The sequence below is a fragment of the Oryzias latipes genome, chromosome 11 (genome assembly GCF_053564925.1).
Source record: "Oryzias latipes strain Hd-rR chromosome 11, Olatipes_Hd-rR_3.1".
NCBI classification, from domain to species: Eukaryota; Metazoa; Chordata; class Actinopteri; order Beloniformes; family Adrianichthyidae; genus Oryzias; species Oryzias latipes.
This window is the reverse complement of record NC_136247.1, coordinates 26,666,790-26,688,701: the sequence shown is the minus strand read 5'-3', so window position 1 is coordinate 26,688,701 and position 21,912 is coordinate 26,666,790. Positions and strand designations below refer to the sequence as shown.

Sequence of the window (21,912 nt, the reverse complement as noted above, 5' to 3'; positions counted from 1 at the left end):
ATACCAATATAATAATAATAAGGTATATATAACATAAAAAATATTAAAATAAACCATGTATTACATGTGAAACCAGAGGTCAACATCGATGCTTTTACTTTGTAAATAATTCCAAGTAAATGAAACTGAGTTTCCTCACTGGGGAGTAAAACTCGCTCCCTCCCTCCCTGACAACAGACTCCGTCAGTCAGTCACGCAGCGGAAGGCAGGAGGGAAGGAAGGAGGTAGAACTAAGCATCCAACCAGCGGACAAACAGAACCGGACAGAATGCGGCTGCGGTAAGAAACGAGCTTTTTTTACTAAGAAAACACCAACTTAGTTTTATTTATTTTTCATTTACGGTTTTTGCGAATTTTGTGTGTACGTGTTGCATTGTGTGCTCCATGATTTCATTTGTTAATGCTTTATTAATAGATACTATTTATTTATGTATTCGTTCATTTATTGCATAAAAACATCTTTTGTAAATGCATGATCTTCGCTGCACAGCTGCAGGGAAGACGTGCCCCGCATGCGGTTCCACTGTTGACCGGGAGGGGGCAGCACTGCGAATGTTGACAGTTTCGTTTCTGAAGCTGAGCTGCAAAAACCGAAACTTAACTCAAACCTGTTGAGTAGTTGAACCTGTTATTGTGGCGATAGAGTCAGATGTTTATTTTAATGGAAGTAAAAAAAACACAAATATATTCAAATTTGGCTTCATTATTTTGCCGTTGTTAAAAACACATGTTTGTGAAGACCTGTTAACCTGTTAGGACGTGGAAAACAAGTATATAAATAGACTTGTTGACAAAGTTCAAAAGTTAAAGTAATACTCTCATCTTTAAAATTATATAAGCAAATTTAGGTTTTCTCTATAAATTAGATACTAAATATGATCTTTGACAATTAATGAGTGTTTTCTTGTGTTTTTGCAGGTTCTTTGTGCACATTATATGTTTGCTGACTGGCTGCTTAGTTAGTGAGTATCCTACTGATTTACACTTGATTCAAGAGTTTTTGTTGGGGGGGTTATACTTTGTGAAATGTCAAAGTTACTTAATCACTAGTTTTTAGTTTTAAGGTTAATTTTACTCATAAAAGTACTATTTAAATCAGATTTGCTCTGACAATAAGTAAAGGGTGTTTTTGAATAGTACAGTTGATATTTATATATTTTTTAATTTTGTTATTGATTGATTGGGAGTAAAAAAACAGGCAGCATAGGTGCTGATACAGTTTTAACCCTGATTATTTTGAATTTGATGACTTTGTCACCATCAGATCAGTCGTTATAATAGAGTTATGAACTTAACTAAAAGAACCAAACTTTATTGTAAAACTTTTGCTCTTGAATTACAAAGTATTTATGTTTTTTTATATATAAATAAATATATATAAAGTGTTTTCCCAGAACGTTACAAAATAAGTGTCTCACTGCCAGTGCCTTAGAAGCTTCCAATTGAAGATTTACAACTATTCCAGAACTGGGTTTCTTTCTTTTTTTTTACAATAAGTAAGAAGATATAGAACTTTCAGCACAAGATCTTTGATAAACAAATAAACAGTCTCTTTATCCGATTCCTTCTTCTTTCAGACTCGTTTGCTCTGCCCTCCCCTGTCCACCCCGTGACTGTCGTGTCCACGGTGGGCAGCGAAGTTGTCCTTCCCTGCTGCTGGAAGTCCCAGTTAGATGAAGCGGCCAATTCCATCCATCACATCCAGTGGGTCACGCCCCCTTACACCGTCTTCGAGCAGCGCGGCGAGGAAAAGTGGCAGGCGGTGGAGTTTGGGGGCCGACTCCAAATACTGGAGGAGAGGTTGGGGTCTGGGGACTGTTCCCTGGTGATCAAAGACGTCCAGATCAGGGACACGGGGAAATACGAGAGCTTCATGGTGGTGGAGGCGGTGAGGTCCAAAAGAACCCGGGTCTTCCTGCAGAGTGTCAAACTGTCGGTGACAGGTTAGTGTGGACGTCCTTTTTTTATTTTTTAAATGTTCCACTTTCAATTTCAACCCACATATTTATGCATTCTTGAGTCTATTAATGATTTAATCTTAAAGCTTTATTTTATTTTCACATATTTTTGTCATTTCAATGTCTTTAAAGTATTCTAATTCACTTCTAACTTTGGGAAAATATGTTTTATGGTTACTTGTCCCACTTGTTTCTGTTTCAAACCTTCTTTTTCTTTCATTTTTTTATGAATTTGGTTTTTAAGTATTTTGTTTTCTTTATCTTTTTGTCTCACTTGTTTCTGTTTTCATTTCAAACCATCTTTTTCTTTCGGTTTTTATGCTTTTTGTTTTCTTTATCTCTTTGTCTGTCTTTCCTTCTCAACTTCCATCAACATTTATCCAACTTTCCTTCACAGAGTCATCTCTTTTGTGTCTCAGATAACAAATCTTGGCAGTCGCATCGTCCAGGTGAAGACTTTGTCATAGATCTTCGGACGCCATATTCAATGACCGTGGTCTTCCTGGGAAAGTAAGCTACTTTTACTCTAGGACTCTAGGACTTAGCTTCTGTAGAACAGCAGTAGTTCATCAGACCTAACCCCCCCTTCCCCTCTCTGTAGCTTAGAGCTCTCATAAACTCTCTCTCCTGCTAGCTTACAGCCCCTCACACCCCAAAGCTAGCATTACAAGTGCAACACAATGGCGAGCAATATTGAAGCTGTCCAGATCCAGATTCCAGCTCAGACGGAGAAAAGGAAGACGTTCATGGATCCGTTTGTCTGCAAATGGATGCGTCAGAAAGGGGCGGAGCTGGCAGCTGGTGGCCCCGCCCAGCATCTTCTCTGCGTCACAGCTACAATCGTTTTTGAGCGGCTTTTTCCCCCGTCTACTCCTGATTCACAACGATTTGAATAAATGCAATTTTAATCTTAATGCCCAGCAAAAACAAAACAAAACAAAAAACATAACAAAAAAGAATCTTAAGAAAATCCTAAAAACTGACATTAAAAAAAAACTGCAAACTATACAGTAATAAAATTAGGATTTTTAAAGTGGAAGTTTAAGTAAAGTGACAGGAAACAGTAGCAACCGAATCAATTTGTAGTCAAAGCAGAGTTTGTCCACTGGAGTCTTATGATTATTTTACATTTCTGACTTCTGTACCACCTGAGGGGTGAAGTGTGAACAGTTCATGTCTAAAGAAATCATTTATCACAGCAGATGTGGGTCCTTTTTGCATCGGTTTCCCACAAGTGGTGCTTGTGTTATTGTGTTATTGTTCAAGTGGAGGTCAGGGTTAAAGCGTACTTCCCCAAGGATTGTTTTTACATTCTGAGGACGTTTCACAGCCGTGATCTAAATGTTTCTCCAAACAAAAACCGGCACAGCGACGGGACGCCAACGCCATTTGAAGGACTGCACCAATGATGCACCAACAGGATGCACCAATATCCTACGTGCTTTACATTTCATATTATGACTATTTAAGATATGAAAAAAAAAAAAGTTTAATTGAAATTGCTTCAATTGTTTGCTTACATGTCTATTCCATTCACAGCCTTTTTGGGTTTTGTCTCTTCTCCCACCCTCATTTGTTGCCAAAAACATCCAAAAACGACTTCCACTCGATAAAAAAAGCATCTGATACCAAAAAGTTAAATGATAAAATCAAAACTCATCTGAAAGTAGATCTGTTAGAGGTTTGAAAACGCAGCGATGCTTGGGATCAGAATCTCTAATCTTGAGCAAATATTAACGTTACTGTTGCAGAACAAAAGTTGTTTGCTTCTTTAATATCTTAAGATGTACAGTAAACAGTTACGAGGATGGAAAATTTACTCATCAAACATCTTCTCTAAAAATGAAAGATTCAGTTATTCATGCGGGAAACCGTCTCCATTGCTGTTCCTTTAGCTGTCTATCATCTGTGACCGTTCATCTGTTTTCCTTGTCCAGTTTTTAGGTAATCCAGCTGTTCAGAAAACAAACACGTTTCAAAATACTACTTTAGAATTATTTCTTTTAACGTATTTGCTATCAGAACTAAAAAAATAAATCTACCGGCTTCCTGAACTGGAAGAGCAACTGAACCTAGGATTAAAGAACCAAAATGGAATAAAATAAAACAATATGTAGCCACTTTGACACCCAAGTTTAAAGATTAAAAACAAGATATACACTTTTAGGGTCTAAATATTTCCTTTGACTTTAAAAAGCATCTCAGTGATGAGAAAAAAGGGTTTCCTTACTATGTGTTGGTCAAATGAAAGTAAAGAAAAAAGATGTGTGCTCGGCAGCTCATCTGGTTTCTTTAAAGACCCACTCAGAAATAAACAGTGTTATTTTTTTAACAGCTTCTTTTGGCATTTTTCTGATGATGGAGCACATATTTTAAGAAAACTACTCTCCAAATGGCATTTTTGAGTATTTCTTTATTCAACTAAGTTGCTGTGAATCAGGAGTAGATGAAAAAGATGGTATTTGTGGCGTAGAAAAAAGCTCCATTCTGATGCATCTGTGTAGATCCGTGTACGTCTGCGTTTTCCTCGTTCCAGCTGGCATCTGTCTCAAAACTTAACCCAACATTGCTCGGCATTTGTGTTGCACCAGCAATAGTAGGTTGGGGTAGTGTGTGTGTGTGTGTGTGTGGGGGGGGGGGGGGTACGCTAGCGGGAGAGTGAACAGAGAGCTCTCAGCAAACAGGGATGGGAATTGGGGCGGGATTGCTCGCACCATTAGTCCCAGCCACAACTCAAAGAAAAATTCCTGATGAACTCTTGGTGCTCTGCAGAAAATATGTCCTAGAAAACAACAACAGATTTTTTAAAATTTTGGATAAAAATCATAATTAAAACTGAGAATGCTTTGAAAAATACATCAGATGATTGAGGCGGTTCCTTAACCATTCAAGGAGATTCTATTGAGAACGGGCAGAACGTGTGTTTGCTTTGGTGATTCGTTCTGAGTGACGAGCCTTCTGGGGCTTCTGGGAAATATGGTTTGGGTTTCCAGGATGGTAGCTTGACTTCAGAGAAAGATTGACATGTTTTCCAGTTATAGCTGTCACTTTGTAAAGTGGTTTAACCAGCTACAGTTTACGTTGCGTGCCTTAAATGAGCATCAATGCGACACACACGTCAGTTAACCTAAAAAAAAGCAAATACAAGCGTCTGTGTGTGTTTTGCACAGCAGAGGAGATGCTATCACTTTCTAATATTTGTCTTTCTTTCAGGGAAACTTGGGCGATACAGACTTTTAGTGCGTCACTGTCTTTTTTGTTTTTTGTTGAGCACAATTTTAGCTCCTCAAAGTGAAATTTTTGAAACCATTCATTTGGGGAGGGTAGCTTCTTCCTGCCTTAGTTTGACATCATAATAATCCGGTCCTCACTTAAATGACGTGACATCAGAAGCACCAACCTTGTAAATGCATCATGTTGGCACGAATATCCGTAGATTTACTCTGTTGAGCTTTGTTATAGAGAGGTGGAGTGGAACGCTGTGAACCTCAGAGCTACACCATCTAACAGAGAACCAGCGCCAGTGTCACTGGTTTAATTAAGACACACAAAATCACAATAAAACGTTGGTTTATGCATTCATTCATCAAGCATTCATCAAGTCGACTTTCCTGCGTGAGGGTTTGTGTGTTTGCAGGTTTTCCCTCATTATTTTAAAAGCATTTCCCTTTCTGTACTTTGCAGGAACAGCTCTGAGTGGTCTCTGCTGTGGATGAAGGAAGATGAACAAACCAGCGAACGCCTGGAGAAAAGTCCACGGGGTGACAAGCTAACGCTGAAGAACCTACAATTCTCAGATGAAGGGATCTACAAAGTCTTGGACGAACAGGGGGTCTCGGTCAGCACAATCCAGCTTTCCGTTGAAGGTGAGGGACCTGCTTCACCTCCAGATGATGAGGGAATTGATTGGTTTGGATTTTGTTACGGCGTTGAAACGGATAGTTGTTTGAAAGAAAGCCTATCTGTCCATTTAGGGGCTGGAGTTCTTTACATCAAAATGAAAGACATCTATTTATATCAAACTTAAAACTGTGTTCAATTGTTTCCCTCTTTGTCCCAAGAGGACATGGTCGCAGACAACAACATGGCGCCCAGACATCATTATCATCATTATCCGGAAGTCCGGAACTGGAAGTTCACTTTTGTTCCCCACTCCCCATTTTGGTCGGAAAATACTCTCGTTTTGGTCCAAAAACACAAATTTAACTGGTGTTCCTGACGGTGTAAAATGTTAAAACGTCAACACCGGAGATGTCTCTGTCAATGCCTGCTTTGTTCAGATTGTAACTAAACGTCAATCAAGTGGCTTCTCACCGATACGCATATAAAGGATGGCATAGCGGCGCAAAGGTGCTTTTCTCCACGACAGAATACTCTGATTCATGTCGATCGTGTTGAGTTACAGTCAATGAAGGATTGTTAACCCTGGAGCTAAAGCTCCGGTGTAACAGTTTTAACAAATCTGAACACTTTTTTTTAAAACTTTTTTAAAGGAATACAACAATTACCATTTTTTCCCCTGTTTTAAGCTCATGTTGCACCCTGAACCTTAAAGGTGCTACAATCCTGAAATCTTGTAGAATTTCCGTTTCCGGCTAATGATGTCTAGGCGCCATCATGTCTGCAACCAGGTCCCCCTTATTTGTCCAAGAATTTGGATTCTTGGCATTCACTAGCTCCTGTTTACTCGTGACTTGAGGATTTTCATGCTTCCGTTGACACAACAGCTCAGGAGTTTGATAAACCTCACATAAGGGCTTTCTCTTGAGTCGTACCATAACAGTACTTTGTCGCAGTAAAGGGAGAAGAGGCATTTTTTAGTTGGGGAAAAAAAAAAGACATCATGCGTTGATATTTAAAAAAAATACTTGTTTTGCCAATTCCTCGTTCTTGATGGAGTTTCTGAAGTGTTGTTGATGACTTTGGAGTGTCCTGGAGACACGTGTACCTTACTTAGCTGACGTTACACAACTTAAACTACTCTTTGCTCCGGTAACCGTGGCGTCTCTTAGGCTGAGTTAGGCGACGCTGCCTCCTTGAGAGCTTGGTCATGATTGCTGCTTCAGTGTTCTCTCCATGGAGTGTTTTTATAAACCCAGGTCAAACACTGTTTCAGCTGTAGATAGATACTTTATTCATCCCTGAAGGGACATTTTAAAACATTACTGTTGGTTTGTGGCCCCATTTGGCTGCTTTTACCAACCCCCTATATGACCAATGATTCAAATTTCAGGAACTATTGACATGTCCGCCCATTTAACCCTTCCCTTTAACTGTAGACGACTAATTTCTGAAGCCCCTGCCCCGTTTCCTCAACGTTCCTGCTCCATAGAGTTACATCGTCTGCAAAGTTTGCATCTTCGACCCTTATGAAGTCTGAATCTGTCAAACCGTCATAGTTTTTGATGACACAAGTTTGGTAGAAAACATTATGAACGACTAAAATCTCTGCTAAACTAAGACGTTTTCATCTAGGAATGCGTACAAACATTGAATTAAAAAAATTCAGGCATTTAAAAAAATTAAGTGGTTCTTTTTTTTGCCCCTACAGACATAGAACACGACAAACTACGAATGTCACAAACTTCACAAACAGGTGAGAAATCATTTGAGAAGCACTTTTAACATTTGAAATTAAAAGATGTGAGGGAAAGAAAACAGAAGAGTTTAAATTTCTATTTACCAGTTATTTTAAGAAAATTGATGTGAAAAAACATGTTAATATGGTTTGTGAAAATCCATTTTATAAGTTTTGAATGCAATTATTTTAAAATGGTTTTGAATATCATGTATCTCAAGATGTAATCAGATTAAAAGGAGATGCCATAATTTAATCTACATTTATCTGCACACCTATTGGAAATAAAATAAAAAAAACGGCAATTGAAGAAAACATTTATGCAGATCTAATTGCTTGTTTTAAGGTTTCAAGCCTGTTTTTTTTCTTTTCTTCCTTTCCAAGGTGGGACCGCTCAAAGCAGCAGCTCGCGTGTTTTCGTCTCCGCTGTTCTCTTCTTCACTGTTCAGATTCTTCATCTTGTTTGAGGCTCATTTCATACATCTTGTTACCAAAACTGCAAGTGTAAATAAAGATGTGTTGAGGTTAAGAAGCTGGTCTTTTTAGAAGAGGCGTAGACGGTCACTAGTACAGGTTGGGACAAATTGTTAAAAATTTGACTATTTTGATTTTCAAGGCTCTTTTTCTATCTTTTAATCACAAAAAATTGTAAATCTGTATAAAAACTTCTAGTTTAATTAAAAAAAGATCACCAGATAGTACACTATTTTCAACACCCAGTAATTAGTTGAGAGAAATTGTAAATTATATAAATAAGGGAACTTGATCCAAACACTAAAAGGGTAAATCAATATTTTTTTGTGGCAAATCAGAATCATTTATTGTCATTTCCACAGCTTTTACACTGACATAAGAGATTGTTCGATATGATGATGTAAAAGATTTGCAAATCATTTATAAATCATCAGATGATCCAGAGGATTTTAGACTCTCAATTAGGAAAAGACATTAACTTTAAAAATTCTAATAAATGAGGGTTTCTCCGAATGAACATGTAAAACTTGTTTATATCTTGTGTAAAAAATAACATTTTCAATCAAGGGGTTTTAATTTTTAATGCATTTATTTTATTTTCATGTGTGTGTGGTAGCATATGACATTTGATTTTGTGATTCCTGAAGCTATTCCCTTCTGCTGTGCTTCAAACGCAAAGATGACGGCGCTTAAATTAAGTCGAACGACCGGCTGAATTTCCTCTGAACTGAGCAGAACCAGAACGTTTTTAAGAAACTCGTTTGATTGATTTTCCTGGATGTCAACCAAGTATTTATCGACATAATGAACAAGAATTGATGGAAGTTCTTAACAAGACTAAACCGGATCATTGTGAGTCCCAGATAAAAGCCAGAACTTCACTGTAGGACTGTTAAAAATGAGTTCTTTTGAGTGTTCCTGTAAAGAATTAAATGATTTTTTAGAAACGTCATGGTAACAAATCTGAACATCTGACTGAGTTAAAAAAACAAAAACAAAAACCTAAAGTTTACTGAAAATAATGATAAATGTAACTGGAAACAGGCACTTTAATGAGCATTAATAAGCTTTAACTGATATTTTTGTTTTATAAAAAACAATAAACCTGATTTTTGCATTTAAAATTGTCTCTTTTACTGAATAGACAACAAAAACTTTTTAAAATATTCTTAGTCCAAATAAAACTAAACGTGATGCCTTCATTTCTGCTTTTTATTGTTTTCACCTCAACAGATTCTTGGTGCACATGAGAAAGTCCTGGTGGCGATACACAAACATCATAAATGACACACATGGACAAATGAGAAAACACAAGCTGCATTATGAACAAACACATCAGCAGCGTAGAAAACAAGGATTGCATCAGAAGGAATAGATTGAATGCTTTACTAAAGCATTAAAAAAAACAGTTAAGGAGACTCGCCAATAATCTCACAAATCCCAAACACGAAGACGGCTCCTTTAGGCTCAACATGTGGACGAGGGTTTCCGTCTGATGGAGAAGAGCTAAAAGTTGGGCTTGTGCTTCTTCACCTCCACCATCAGGTGGTGCAGGTTGATGAGCTCCGATCGGACGGCCAGGCTGCGGAACGTGGGCTGGTTCAGGACCTTGTGGAAACCGTGGTAGTACTGGATCAGCTGAGTGAGAGCGCCCTGCAGGGGAAGACGAAGAGCGAGATGTTTTTTCCCAAACGGGGCTCTATTTTGAGGTTTTCTCTTTCTAGAGGACACCATGACGGGGTTATTATCGGTTTTCTATCATTTGTGTTTCTGTTTTTTTGCAATTAGACATTGACTTGGAGACAGTGCCAAGCAAAACCAGGCGCCGCTCGTCACTAAGCCGATACTGTCCCTACAGAGAAGCATGGTGGCGGCAGCATCATGCTGAGGGGATGTTTTTCAGCAGCAGGAACTGGAGAACTAGTCAGGACAGAGGAAAAGATAACTGCAGCAATGAAGGGACATTCTGGATGAATACATGCTTCAAAGTGCTCTTGGTTCGAACACTGTGGCGTTTTATTATTTTAAATGAATTTGATCCATTTTGGAAAAAGGCGTAACGTTAAATTGTGGGGAAAAGTCAAGAGCTGTGAATGTTATGTCATTTCATTTTATAGTTTGAAGGGACAGAAACTTCTCTTTCTTTGAACTTTTTCCGGATGATTTGAACTTTTGAAGGTGAACTAAAATGAATGTGTTTTTTTTCATTTAAACATATTTAAATATCTCTGCATCATTTTTTTTTCATACAAATAGGTTAATTTAGATTATTTTATGTCTAGTAAACATCATTTTACATGAAAGTACCCACAGACTCACATTCTGGTTTTAAAGGTGACGATAAAAACACCAAATCCTACCAGGAAGGTTTTAGGAAAGTGGAGTTTCATTTCCTCAAAGTCTTTTAAAGAACACTTCTCAAAACGCAGGCTAAACGTGACAGGATCTGTGGCGCCCCCTGGGTTAGGAACCGTTCTCCGTCACCCACCCCAAACAAAACCAGAACAGAGATTTGAAAATCCCACGTGACGATGAGGAGAATTGATTCGATTAGGACAAACCCACATGAATCAGATGCTGCATTTGGTACAGAACAGGACAACATGAGGGAGGATAGAAGTTATCGGGGATTTTGGGATGCAGACTCAATCAACTTCTTTAAAAATGTTGCATGATTGGTCCGAGTGGTTTCCATGGCAATCCCTCTCACCAAGGGAGCTTGATGGAACCATTGAAAACAAGGGAAATCAGTTTTGAACGCTGGACACACCGTCATCGAAGCTTCTGATTGGTCGTTTATTTACTTGAATTTGGACGAAAAAACAAGATAAGCTATTTTAAAAAAAGTAGCAGAGCAAGAACGGTTAGTCTGACAAATAGAGTAAAAGCTGTTTATTTCTCTATAGAAGTCTATGGGATCAGCGCCAAAGGGGGAGGGGTCCCTCAGTCCGGTTCATGATCTCAACGCAATCAGGAGGTCAGTCGAGGTGTTTTAGTGCCACACCTGGCCGCTGGCTCACCTGTATGATGCTGGTTCCGTTTTTGAAGTTGGTGAAGGACCTCATGACGTCTTGACTCATGGACTCCACCGACTGCTTCCACGTACTTGAGAAGCCGCGGACCAGCTGGGTGATTCGAGCTGCAGACACACGTTCAAAGTCACTGTGGTGTGTGTGGTTTCACACGCGCTTAGAGCGGAAAAAAACGACTGTCCAGAGACAAGAAAGAAGAGGCAGCAGGCGGAGAACGAGACACAAGAGGAAGGAAATGAAAGTTATGAGGAGACGATTCAGCAGAGCAAACTAAACTATGAGTGGACGGTTACTCCGTAAAACAAAACTGAACCTGTAAATGAAAGTGACACAAGCCGAGGATCGGCCACAGAAGTGGATATGAAATGCGCTCAGGCCACAATCAATAATAAATATGGGGACATTTTAAACGGACCAAAAACAGAGTTCAGTGTTCTGTTCCCAGATTAAAAGCCAAACCTTTAAACACACTAAAGGGCAAATTCCAAAAGAAATGATTTCCCCAATGACTACAATATGTTTAAAAAAGACACTTTAAATAAAAAAACAAATCATATGTATCTTTATTTTCATAAGGAAAACTTTTATCAGTAGTTTTTCCTTTTCTTAGAGCTGAAATTCCCACGTTTTTTCATTTTTCATGAACCTTTTTGCGTGAGCAGAGTTCAAAAACCTTTTCCCACAGTCATCATCATCATCATCATCATCATCATCATCATCATCATCATCATCATCATCATCATCATCATCAATGCCAAACACATGAAGACATGGTCTTCCATACGTGCGCTTAGCTCACACAGACTAATGCCTGTGCTGCCCGGATTTCCCATCATCCCTCTGTTGACACGTGTGCCTAAGGCTTCACACAACTGAACTGCTGAGGACCACAAAGTGAAGATGAACTCTGTCAGAAAAGCTGTGCATGCTCAGAGCGGTCACATGTGCTAAATAAAGGTATGAATGGTTGCCGACTGATCATTTCCTGACCTCAAATAGACCAGTCACCCTTTTTTGTGGCAAACTGGAGGTTGAGGATTCTTATCTACACACCACAATGCTGGCAGTGAGACAAGCCGCTCGCTCATTAGTGTGTTTTGACATCCAGATGCAGCCTAAGAAGCTTCAGCACGTCACCAAGAAGCAGAAACAGTGGATCTACACGGAGATCCCAAAGGTCGTCCTATCTGCAGACCATCCACCCGCTCCACCTCTGGTAGCTTGATGCTTTTTCTTTTTACATAAACTGCTACAAAAAAAAAGAAAAAGCTGTGGAAATGAGATGAAAATGGATCGATATGAAATTTGACTCGGAGTAAACAAATTGTGTGAAAAGAGACGCCGTCTTTTACGGAAACTTTCATTCTGGGTGCAGTGTGCCTGATCCGGCGTGGGATCAGGCCTCTGATCTGCATAGCTGCTCCCCCACAAGGAACAAAATACAGATGCTTGTTGCACAACCCGAGCTGTAACCCCATGACCTTCAGCAGTCACTTGCTAGTTTTTGACTAAACCCTCCACTGTGGGCTGCAAGATTCCCTTTTCCGTGTGTATATTTATTAATATTTACCAGTTTGCTTTGAAACAAAAACTTCCCCTTTATGCTAAACAGCATCGGTGCCCCCCCCTCTTCTATCATTACAGACAACAGTGCTGCTCTCTGTATTTACTGATGAATGATGGTTCTTAGTCTCCAATCTTTGTATTACTTTCCACAAATTAATGTACTTTTTCAACTTTGCTAATTAGTTGTTTTAATTTTCTTTGACCAAATTGTTTTTGCAGTAAAATGCTGCAATTCTTCAACTGACCACTAGAGGCAGATCTGAGCAAGGAGCAATTTCCCATTGAGTCCCATGTTAAAATGTTAACCTTTGTATCAAGAAAACAAAAACTAATGTTTAACTTGGTGTAAAAAAACTTCTTACATACTTTAGTGTTTTTTGTCATTGCTTTATCTTTTCTTTCATTTACAGGTAAGATTTCAGATTTCAGTTAGGCGGGGTTATGTTTGTTATTTTCGCCTTGGTTCACCCTGAAGCCTTTTAAAGTTATCTTTGTTTGGTATTTATTCTTTTGTTAGTAAATCTGTTATTTTTGTACGGAAACAATCTTTTGGTGTTATTAATGTAATTCGGGGCAAACACTTGCCTTTAATGTTGTGCTCCTACCTCCCCCTAGCCATCAAATGGGGCATAACCGAAGGTAGCTTCCTGCATGTGTAATTTAATCAAGCTTCTTGCCTGAGGTCTTCCTCTGTTTCCTCACCTTCCTCGTTCTTCAGACGGTCCAGCTGCCCTTTTTCCATCAGTGCCTCCGCCTCCTTGACGAAGGCGATCATCCCACCAAAGGGAGGAGACAGGATCTCCTCAATGAACTCCTGGAGGAGGATATTAGTAACGAAGAATTCGGTAAACTGTCTAATTTAAAATCTACAGTGGATTTCAAATTTGTTATCAACAATAACATAGAAATTACACAATAAGTGAAATAGTTTATTCAATGGCTGTGTCTATACAAACGTTTTGACACCATTAAAACATTAGATTTCGTTTAACTTAAGGTTTTTTGATTGAACCAACAACCACAGACCTGTGTTCTGGCCAGGAGCAGCTGCTGGAAACCTTCAACCTCTTTGCTGTCGTCTGCTGCCCTCTCCTGGCCAAGCCAAGCCATAACAACAAATGATTATGAAATTCAAAAATTAAAAAGTTGCTGTCGAATTTAGATTTACAGATGAGTTTCTGGAGATAAGCTGAGGTCTGAGATGTCACACAGAAACACATAAATCATTCTCATGTTTGTTCCTTTTTCCATATCTGCCGTAACATCTCACCATTAAGACACTCAGCATCATGTCGTAGTTGTTGATGAGGAAGATGAGCTGGTCTTTTCTCGAAGGAAATTCTGCTGCCATCTTTAGCACAAAATTTTCTACCTCAACCTAAAAAAGAAACAAAAAAAATTAAACTTGTTGATGATTTGATGATTTGATTGATAAACAGGAAATGAGTCCATCGGTGGGAAGGATATTTTGTTTGGGAGTAGGAAATGTAAAAAGTCTGCAACCAGCAACTGTCCCAGCAGCGTGTTGGTCCTCTCGTTGGGGAATGTTTGGTTGATGCTGACGATGGCTGAAGAAAACTCTGCATAACGACGCGTTATCTGATGGAACAAACACAGCACGGGCTCACTGACGGCATCTCTGCCGTTTGTGACGGGATCCAGGCGCCACCGGCGCTCCTGTGTCTGTGACTGCACTTACATAATGCGGTCTGGTGTCCAGCACTCCCAGCCTCCCAGGGTCTGTGTTTCTGACGCTGTGGATGTTCATCTCCAGAATCAGCTCAAACCTCGGCCACAGAAGCTCCAACAGGGCTTCCCAGTACCTGAGGATCACACAGACACACTCACTTTATGGTTTTACAACTAGTCATTGAAACAGAATGGATCTAATGTTGTGTTTTACATGTAAACATTCAGAATGTGCTCCAAGTGTAACAATTAATGCATATCTGTCCCTGCAGAGATTATGAAACAGGGAGACATGACATCACAAACTTGGAAAACAATAACATTTCAACTTTACAAGTTGATTTTGCTCAATTAATCAATAAATAAATGTTGTCTTTTTTAAGTATACATCCATAAAAAGGAAATACAGACAACAAATTATCAATCGGGGTCAGTTTATAGTTCTATTTTTTTTTTTTAAACATACTGCCAAGAGCAAAACCGACACTACAAGACTGACAAAGTGATACAATCAGCTTCCTAAAACCTACTGAGCTTCTTTCTGTTAGACTGTTAACGCTCTTTACTGGAAGCATAAATCTGCTTCTTTTTTTTGTTTTTTTAAAGCAACCTCTGGTTTACTTTCTCCTAATAAAATCTCTGCTAATTGTCTACATTTTATTTCCTTCATTTAAATCCTTAAAATATCAGAACTCAACAACCTGTGCTGACACAAACAGAATATGCTGTTCAACCATGAACATGGATCCAAGTGTAAATCAAATGTGAAGGTAAGAATTTGGCCTCCGTCAGAGAGCGGCTGACTTGTCGAGGGCGGGGATGTTCCTCTTGGCCGTGATGGCGCGGAACCGGAGGATGATGTGGATGCAGAGGAAGATGGCGATGCTGTCGTAGCAGTCCGACACGTAGGTGGACATGCTTTTCTACAGGAGGAGGCAGAGGGAACCTTTTATGTCATGTGGGACTCCTCTTGCCTCTTGCCATGAGGACTCTAGGGTTACTCTACCAGAAACATGCTGAGAGTTTTCCCCATGATGCTGTTGAACAGGTCGAGGGCGGAGTTTCCAGCGACCATGAAGAAGTCGCACAGGAAGAGGAATTCTCTGCAGCCGTTGTCCAGCAGAGCGTAGTGCTGGCTGCGAAACAGCGTCTCATAGGGATACTGGCGGACACAGAAAGAACTAAATTTAAAAAGGGTTATATAAGGACGACCTTTTTTATAACAGAAAACCTTTTGATGCAAAGGTTTGTTTCTTTAAAAACAAAAAAAGACAAACCAAACTTTATTTATAAAGTGCTACAAAAGTATCAGACTTAAAACAAATAAAATCTCCCAAATATAAAATAAAACTTAGGAGCATTAATAGAAATAGAAACCAAAGTGGAAGTGAGGAAATTCTATTTTGGGGATCCGTCCACGTCAGCGACCAACCCAGTCATGATCACAGAGATCATCACCGTGGGATACGCCCTGAAACCCGACCCGCGGCGCTGAGGTGACCCCTGGGTTAGTCGCCGTGTGGAGGAGCTCTGGAGCTAAAACCAAAAACACAAAAGTACATCACAAAACTAATAAAGCAATAACTAGACCTTATTGTAAAAGTAAAAAAAGATAGTCACAAAATCCAGAGACATGATTTTAAAAAATGGTTAAAGAGTACAAAGAGATCCACAGGTGGGGTCGGCCATGAATGAAGGTTTGGTTCTAACTTTAAGGAATTACTAAGAGGACCTCGAAAACATTTGTAAACAAATAAAAGAAACTTTAAAATCAATCCTAGTTATTTTAAAAGAAATCTGTTAAAAAAAAAGTATAAGCCTGACGATTGACAGATTTGTGTTGTGCTCAGCATGAAACCTTTCCTTCAGATATATATGTGTCACATCTTTATTAAAAAGAAAGCTTAAATTTAATGAGACCCGTTCAAATTCTTTCTTTCTCTCTCTCACCCTGCTGTCTCCTCTCTGAGCTGTGTGTGGAACCAAGATGGGCCCCTCCAGCTCAGCGGGGCTCAGTATGGCCCCCCGCTGGCCCACAGTGAAGATGGTATTCCGACTCTTCAGGGACGGTTTGGAGAAAAATCGTGCAGCTGGGCGTTAAGGAGAAGCGCAGGAAAACAAAAGCACTGAAGGATTCACTGAAGGATTCCCACAAGGTCAGAGAGAAAAGGATATCTTTCTTGGCTGTATCTTCCACTCCCATCAGGTCGTCTTTATCTGCCACTTCTTCATACTGCAGCATCCACGACAACAATTAGATCAAACACAGATTGTTGTGTTTTTTATAAAGATTTGTTCCACTGACCTGCACTTTCAACAGCCTGCCGCTGTATGACTTGAAGTAACTGTAGTAGATTTTGCTCATGGTGTCCACGTACTCATCTCTGACCTCCTTTGCTACCGTTCTCTCATTGGCCAGAAGAAACTGATAGAAAAATCTACAGGAAGAAAGTGTAAAAGTCAGAAAGATCGGAAATCCATTTTCCAACAACAGGGACTTTAGTGTAAAAACATGGCAATAAATGAGGAAACTCTGAAACTTTATGTGTCATCCTTTAAGGACGTCCTCACCTGTATTTTAACAAGGTGTTCTGTGGAATCTGGTAGTTTGTCATCGGTTTCCTGAAGGAGTAAATCTTCTGCAGAATGAACTCTCTGATCTTTGAAACTGCCTAAAGAGGAGATCCACAGAATATTAAAACCGTTTAAATTCATCACGTTGCAGTTTGGGTACAAAGAACCTAACATGTGGCATTATTAGATGTCAGCCAACAACAGAAAAGTTGATTTGCAAAGAGACTATGTTGTGTTTCTACTTTTTTTCTGGCAAAAAGAGACTTAGGACTTAACTTTTTAAAGTTCTATCTCATTTAACTGTCAAAGCGTCAGGAATGGCCTCTGTCTACAACTCTTTCTGATCGTTTTTCCAGACTTTAACCCATAATTTTTCTGCAGAATGAATAAAAAAAAAAACCCTCACAGATCTTTATCTGCGCCTCTGCTTCTCACCTTGATCTTGAGCCGGTCGACGATGTCCTGGATGTCTGAGCAGGCCAGAGTCTCTCTGAAGCTCAGCTCCTTTGCAAAGTTGATTTTGCTGTTGAGCTCGTGGAGCTGCTCCAAAAACTCCTGCTCGGTCACTGGACTGTCCAGGATGGTGCTGTGACAGAACAAGGCGTCAGTCCTTCACTTTTTCCACATGAGGATTTACAACCACACACTCTACATTTATGCAGTAAAAAACAAACACGCAGAGGTTAGGAAGGTCATTTTTGTGGCAGGAGAATTCCACTAAGAATGACTCTGGTTTTTAGTGGTAAAATGTGTCTAAGGCTGCATTTACACTGCAGGTCTTGATGCCCAAATCCGATTTTCTGACTATATCCGATTTTTTTGACGGCCCGATTACATCACCTTTTAAAAGTGACCCGTATCCGATTTTTGCATTTACACTATACAATGCTGAAACTATCAAACGTAGACGTTCTGAGGACTACGTAGCAGCATTTCCGCCTTCCGCGGACCTCCTTCGGACTTTTGTGTGACTGCGGTTGTCATGGAGGCAACGCAGCGACGGAAGGAGGCGTTGCCTTGGGCGCTCCTGGATGAGGCGGGAGAGGGGATACGGCGCGGGAGAGGAAAAAGGAGGGCTGCTCGGCCGGCTTTTAGATGCTCTCACTGAGTTTTGAATCAGGAAGTGTTTGCAGACGTTGTGCTGAACTAACAGTTTGATCCAAGCAAAGAAATAAACGGCTTCTAGCCTGTTCCAGAGCAACGGTGTCCCGCTTCATTAGTTACCGTTTGCGTCCCGACCGGGACCGGACGGAAAATAACAGCGGTTTCCGACTACTGTCTGAAGCCTGAGGCTGAAAGGTAACAGGCTGATGGGGCTCCAGCTGTCCTCGAACAGCAACATCAGCGCACAAAAGCACCTTAATAAGTCATGTGATCTCAGTTGGTGGTGTCCTGAGTTGATGTCACTGACGTCCGACTCGCATTTACTGGGGAATATCTGATTTGTCTGCTTACATGGCACACGCAAATGCACGTATCCGATTCGTATCCGATTTATTTCCACATATGAATGAGGCGTTTTCCTGCTTACACGGTCACCGGTCATATCCGATCTGTGCCACATGAGAGGAAAAAAAAATCGGAATTGGGTCACTTGGACCATGCAGTGTAAATGTGTCTTAATGGTTTGCAGTGCGTGACTGCGTGTGTAGGTATTTTGGCGGTTCAGACGTACGAGATCATGGCTCCGGGCACCACCAGCTCGTCCACCAGCTGGCTGAGGTGGCTGCGGACGGCCTGCCTGTTCTTCAGCCGGATGTTCATGCTGACAGACTGCTGCTGCAGGGTCTGGATCTCGCTGCTGATGGACGACAGGTCGCTCTGGAAGCCACTCAGCATGCCCTCCATGCGCTGAAAGAAGGCGGAGAGACATCTGCTTTAGTTTGGAATCGTACTTACTTTGTTGTTGAAACAGGATGAGGCAGTTTTCAAGATAATTTCCAACATCCTGAGAGTATAAGGTTGTTCATTTTAACGTTTCATCTGAATGCTTACAAAGTTTCTTTTATTCTATGTAAAGCACTTTGAATTGTCTCAAAAAGTATAAAAAATATTGAACTATAACCCCCCCCAAAAAAATTGGCATTCAGCTTTAGAGTTAAAACCTATAATTTGTCAAATTTACTTCTATGTCAGAGTTTGGATAGGTTTCTTTCTTCATTAGAGAGCTAAGATTAAAATAAAAAAGTATAAAATGGTTAAAATAAATAACCATAATTATGAATAAAACTGTGTGTAGATGTACCTTAAATAGATTTACAAATGAATGAGTGAATCTTTCTGTCCTTTACTCATTTCTAGAAGCCACAACTATAGTTGTTGTTTAATTGTTCCTATTAATATATCTACCTGGAACATTTGAGAAGCAAAAGAAATGTTGTTTTTTTTTTGCATTCATAATCTTCTTCTCACACATATCCAGTTTGTTAAGCTAAACCAAAGCTTGCATCGAGTGTCCGGGAGCAGTTTTCTCAAAGACAGCAGCAGGTCTGAGATCTTTTCTTACCTCCAGTATGGAGTCACAGGCAGTGATCTGGTTATGCAGGAGAGCAATGTTCTGACTCTCCTTAATGTCTGGAAGACAGATAATCAGGAAAACTGTACAGAACATTTCCATAAATAAAACCTTTGTGAAACATTTACTGGCTTCATCTTTTCATTTTAATGGATTAAACCTTTCATACTGCAATGGATTAAAAATGTATATATAAACTTAGATTTCCTATTTAAGTTTTCCCTAAAAAGACAAAAAATTAAATGTTACCGGTTACAAAAAGTTCGATCGACACTCCGTCTTTATTCTGATCTATGTTTATAAGATATTGAAACCAATCAAAAACACACAAAGCCATCTGTAATACCAGATTTAAAAAAGAAATTAGCTGTATATTAATTCAGCAAAGTTAAAGAAAGAAGAAAACTAGCAGAATAATAGTTTGGCGTGTTCTCATTTCAGGTCATTTTTTAACAAATATTGAAGGATACAGTCTTTAATAGATGCCTGCTCAATCCTCTGCAGCTCCGTCTCCACTTGTTTGGAATACTGACGCAGATCAACCCCCTAAAACGAAGGACAATTGACCGGCAGACAGAAAGTCAGCAGTTTAACATTAAACACAACATTCATATGACTAACTAAATTCATCACAGCCATTGTTGTTCTTCTATTAAGAGGTATTGAGGTTTAAAGTAAACTAAAAAGGCAAAATAAACCTTTACTTCTAGAGATTTTCAAAGAACAACAAAAGGATCTCATTGTTCGGATGATTTAAAGCTGTTGCTTGAAATAAACTGAGTGTCAAAGCCTGGAGAGATAAAAATACTAATAAATAATTGTTAACAGAGGCTAATGTCTGGACGTGGAGAAAATCTGCTCTTTGATACATTTAGTTTAAAAAAATCTATTCCTCGTATGACACATGAATGAATTGGTTGTCTTAAACAACTGAGCTCCATGTTTTACCGTTTTGAGCGCCTCCTTCACAAGATCATCCTCCAGATTGGCCTGAATATGAACTGAAAAACAGAAAAAAACCACTGATTTATTACAAAAAAACAGTTTTCAAACAGTGACACTGAAAAGCAATGACGGATTCTGCATTCCACTTTGACTATAAGTTCAAAGAATATAACAGGGGAGTAACAATTCATTTTAACAGTGATTCAATATCTGTGGTTAAGATTCCATTTTGGTTCATTGACCTAAAATAAATCCAGAGCATCTTTACCCAAAAATTCCACCAGTGTGACTCAGAGATAAATATTTGGGTCCGGAACAGTTCAGGGAAAGTTTTCCACATTCATTTTATTTTTTGCAACATAATCTACTGTAGAATAAATATTAAGAATTAATGCTAAATCTATTGACATTTTTAGTTTCCTAAAGTTCAGCCCACTGTTATTTTTCCACATCAACATAATCCAAACATTATTAGAACATTCTAGCACACTGTATGTCTTTGATCAGTTCAAAGTGTTTCCACACATTGGACTGGAATGATGGATTTATTATATTTGGATGCTATCACACGTGTGTATTGTACGCTGTAATGCACTTGGTCATGTTATAGTAGATTAAACCTACCCTGTCTCAGTCCATATGTTCCCATTTCAATTTGATTACTGATTCATCTAATTTCGCAACGATTTTTTAATTGCATTCCTTCCTCAGGCTGATCAATCTGGTTTGATCCTTGAAATACAAATCTATTCATCGATTATTCGTTACACCTGTAGAATTGTAGCAGTTGTTTCTTACCGTCGACTTCATCTAAGATGAACTCGTCTGTGGTGAGATCCAACTCCCCAAGGTTAAGAGTTGGGAAGTCTCCATCAGTCTTCTGAGAAAAAGACACAAAGTAATAAAAAAATATATATACATCCTGATGAGACGTAGACCCCTGCTTAACAAACAAACTATGAATAAAAACTGACTGAAAGAGAAAGTCAGTTTTGTTTGACAACAACTAAGCCTTAATGGACGTGATCAGAGACTAGTGATGCTACGTATTCAGGAAATTGTTCATTGCGGCAAACAAGAAGAGAGGGTAGACTTAAAACAACAGATCCAGACTGGTTCAAATTGACCTTTTATATCACACGTTTATCTGAAATGTTGTACTCTGCAAATACGTTTTAAGGAATTAGACAGTTCTTGACTTGTCTGCCAACAATTCAATTAGTTTCCAAATATGCTAACAGGGCAATCAGACAAATATCCCCCCCCCCCCCACACAGACAGACACTAGACTTCTAAAATCAGTAAATGTCACCTCGTTTTGGAGATACGACATTGCTATTTCTGTTGGATTTCCTGATGTGTTTACATCCGATATCGCTCCTATGTTTGCTGCCGCTTCCGCCGCCATATTGGCAAATTGTGTAGATAAAGGAAAAAAAACGTTCCACCCAGTTAGTTACTGCAGCATTTTTTTAGGCATGATAAAAAGAAATGTCACATATAAATCTATCAGGCAAATAGGCAAGAACTTTTATTTTTATGAAGTCTATTTGATCAAAGTGAATCATTTTCGTGTCCATA

General features: G+C 39.3%; 2 protein-coding genes across 3 annotated transcripts; one reads left to right on the top strand and one right to left on the bottom strand.

Moving 5' to 3' along the window:
• Positions 1–132: 132 nt before the first annotated feature.
• On the top strand, positions 133–14,023 carry igldcp (Ig-like domain-containing protein). The gene is made up of 7 exons (XM_004073730.4): positions 133–279; positions 919–962; positions 1,578–1,943; positions 2,378–2,468; positions 5,643–5,824; positions 7,510–7,554; positions 7,921–14,023. Exons 1-7 carry the CDS (start codon positions 269–271, stop codon positions 8,001–8,003), a joined length of 822 nt encoding a protein of 273 aa, XP_004073778.1. The 5' UTR covers positions 133–268; the 3' UTR covers positions 8,004–14,023.
• Positions 9,205–21,911, bottom strand: vps52 (VPS52 subunit of GARP complex). Of its 2 annotated transcripts, none has more exons than XM_011480685.4 (20): positions 21,644–21,911; positions 21,130–21,208; positions 20,335–20,387; positions 19,857–19,932; positions 19,378–19,445; positions 18,547–18,722; positions 17,307–17,457; positions 16,869–16,969; positions 16,603–16,735; positions 16,473–16,530; positions 16,248–16,381; positions 15,304–15,459; positions 15,102–15,220; positions 14,308–14,431; positions 14,112–14,207; positions 13,879–13,986; positions 13,635–13,700; positions 13,311–13,422; positions 11,031–11,149; positions 9,205–9,663 (listed from the first exon to the last, which is right to left on the bottom strand). In XM_011480685.4, exons 1-20 carry the CDS (start codon positions 21,737–21,739, stop codon positions 9,517–9,519), a joined length of 2,172 nt encoding a protein of 723 aa, XP_011478987.1. In that variant the 5' UTR covers positions 21,740–21,911; the 3' UTR covers positions 9,205–9,516. The 2 variants fall into 2 exon arrangements, with proteins under 2 accessions (XP_011478987.1, XP_004073776.1); XM_004073728.5 differs by having other exon boundaries at positions 21,130–21,211; positions 21,644–21,773.
• Between the last annotated feature and the right edge of the window lies 1 nt (position 21,912).

Coding starts and splice junctions, on each gene's coding strand:
- igldcp (XM_004073730.4), top strand. Junction 963..1,577: donor GCTGACTGGCTGCTTAGTTA/GTGAGTATCCTA, acceptor TTCTTCTTTCAG/ACTCGTTTGCTCTGCCCTCC. Junction 2,469..5,642: donor ACCGTGGTCTTCCTGGGAAA/GTAAGCTACTTT, acceptor TGTACTTTGCAG/GAACAGCTCTGAGTGGTCTC.
- vps52 (XM_004073728.5), bottom strand. CDS start 21,739: ATGGCGGCGGAAGCGGCAGCAAACATAGGAGCGATATCGGATGTAAAC. Junction 20,388..21,129: donor CATCTTAGATGAAGTCGACG/GTAAGAAACAAC, acceptor TCTGTTTTTCAG/TTCATATTCAGGCCAATCTG. Junction 16,531..16,602: donor GCAGGCTGTTGAAAGTGCAG/GTCAGTGGAACA, acceptor TGGATGCTGCAG/TATGAAGAAGTGGCAGATAA.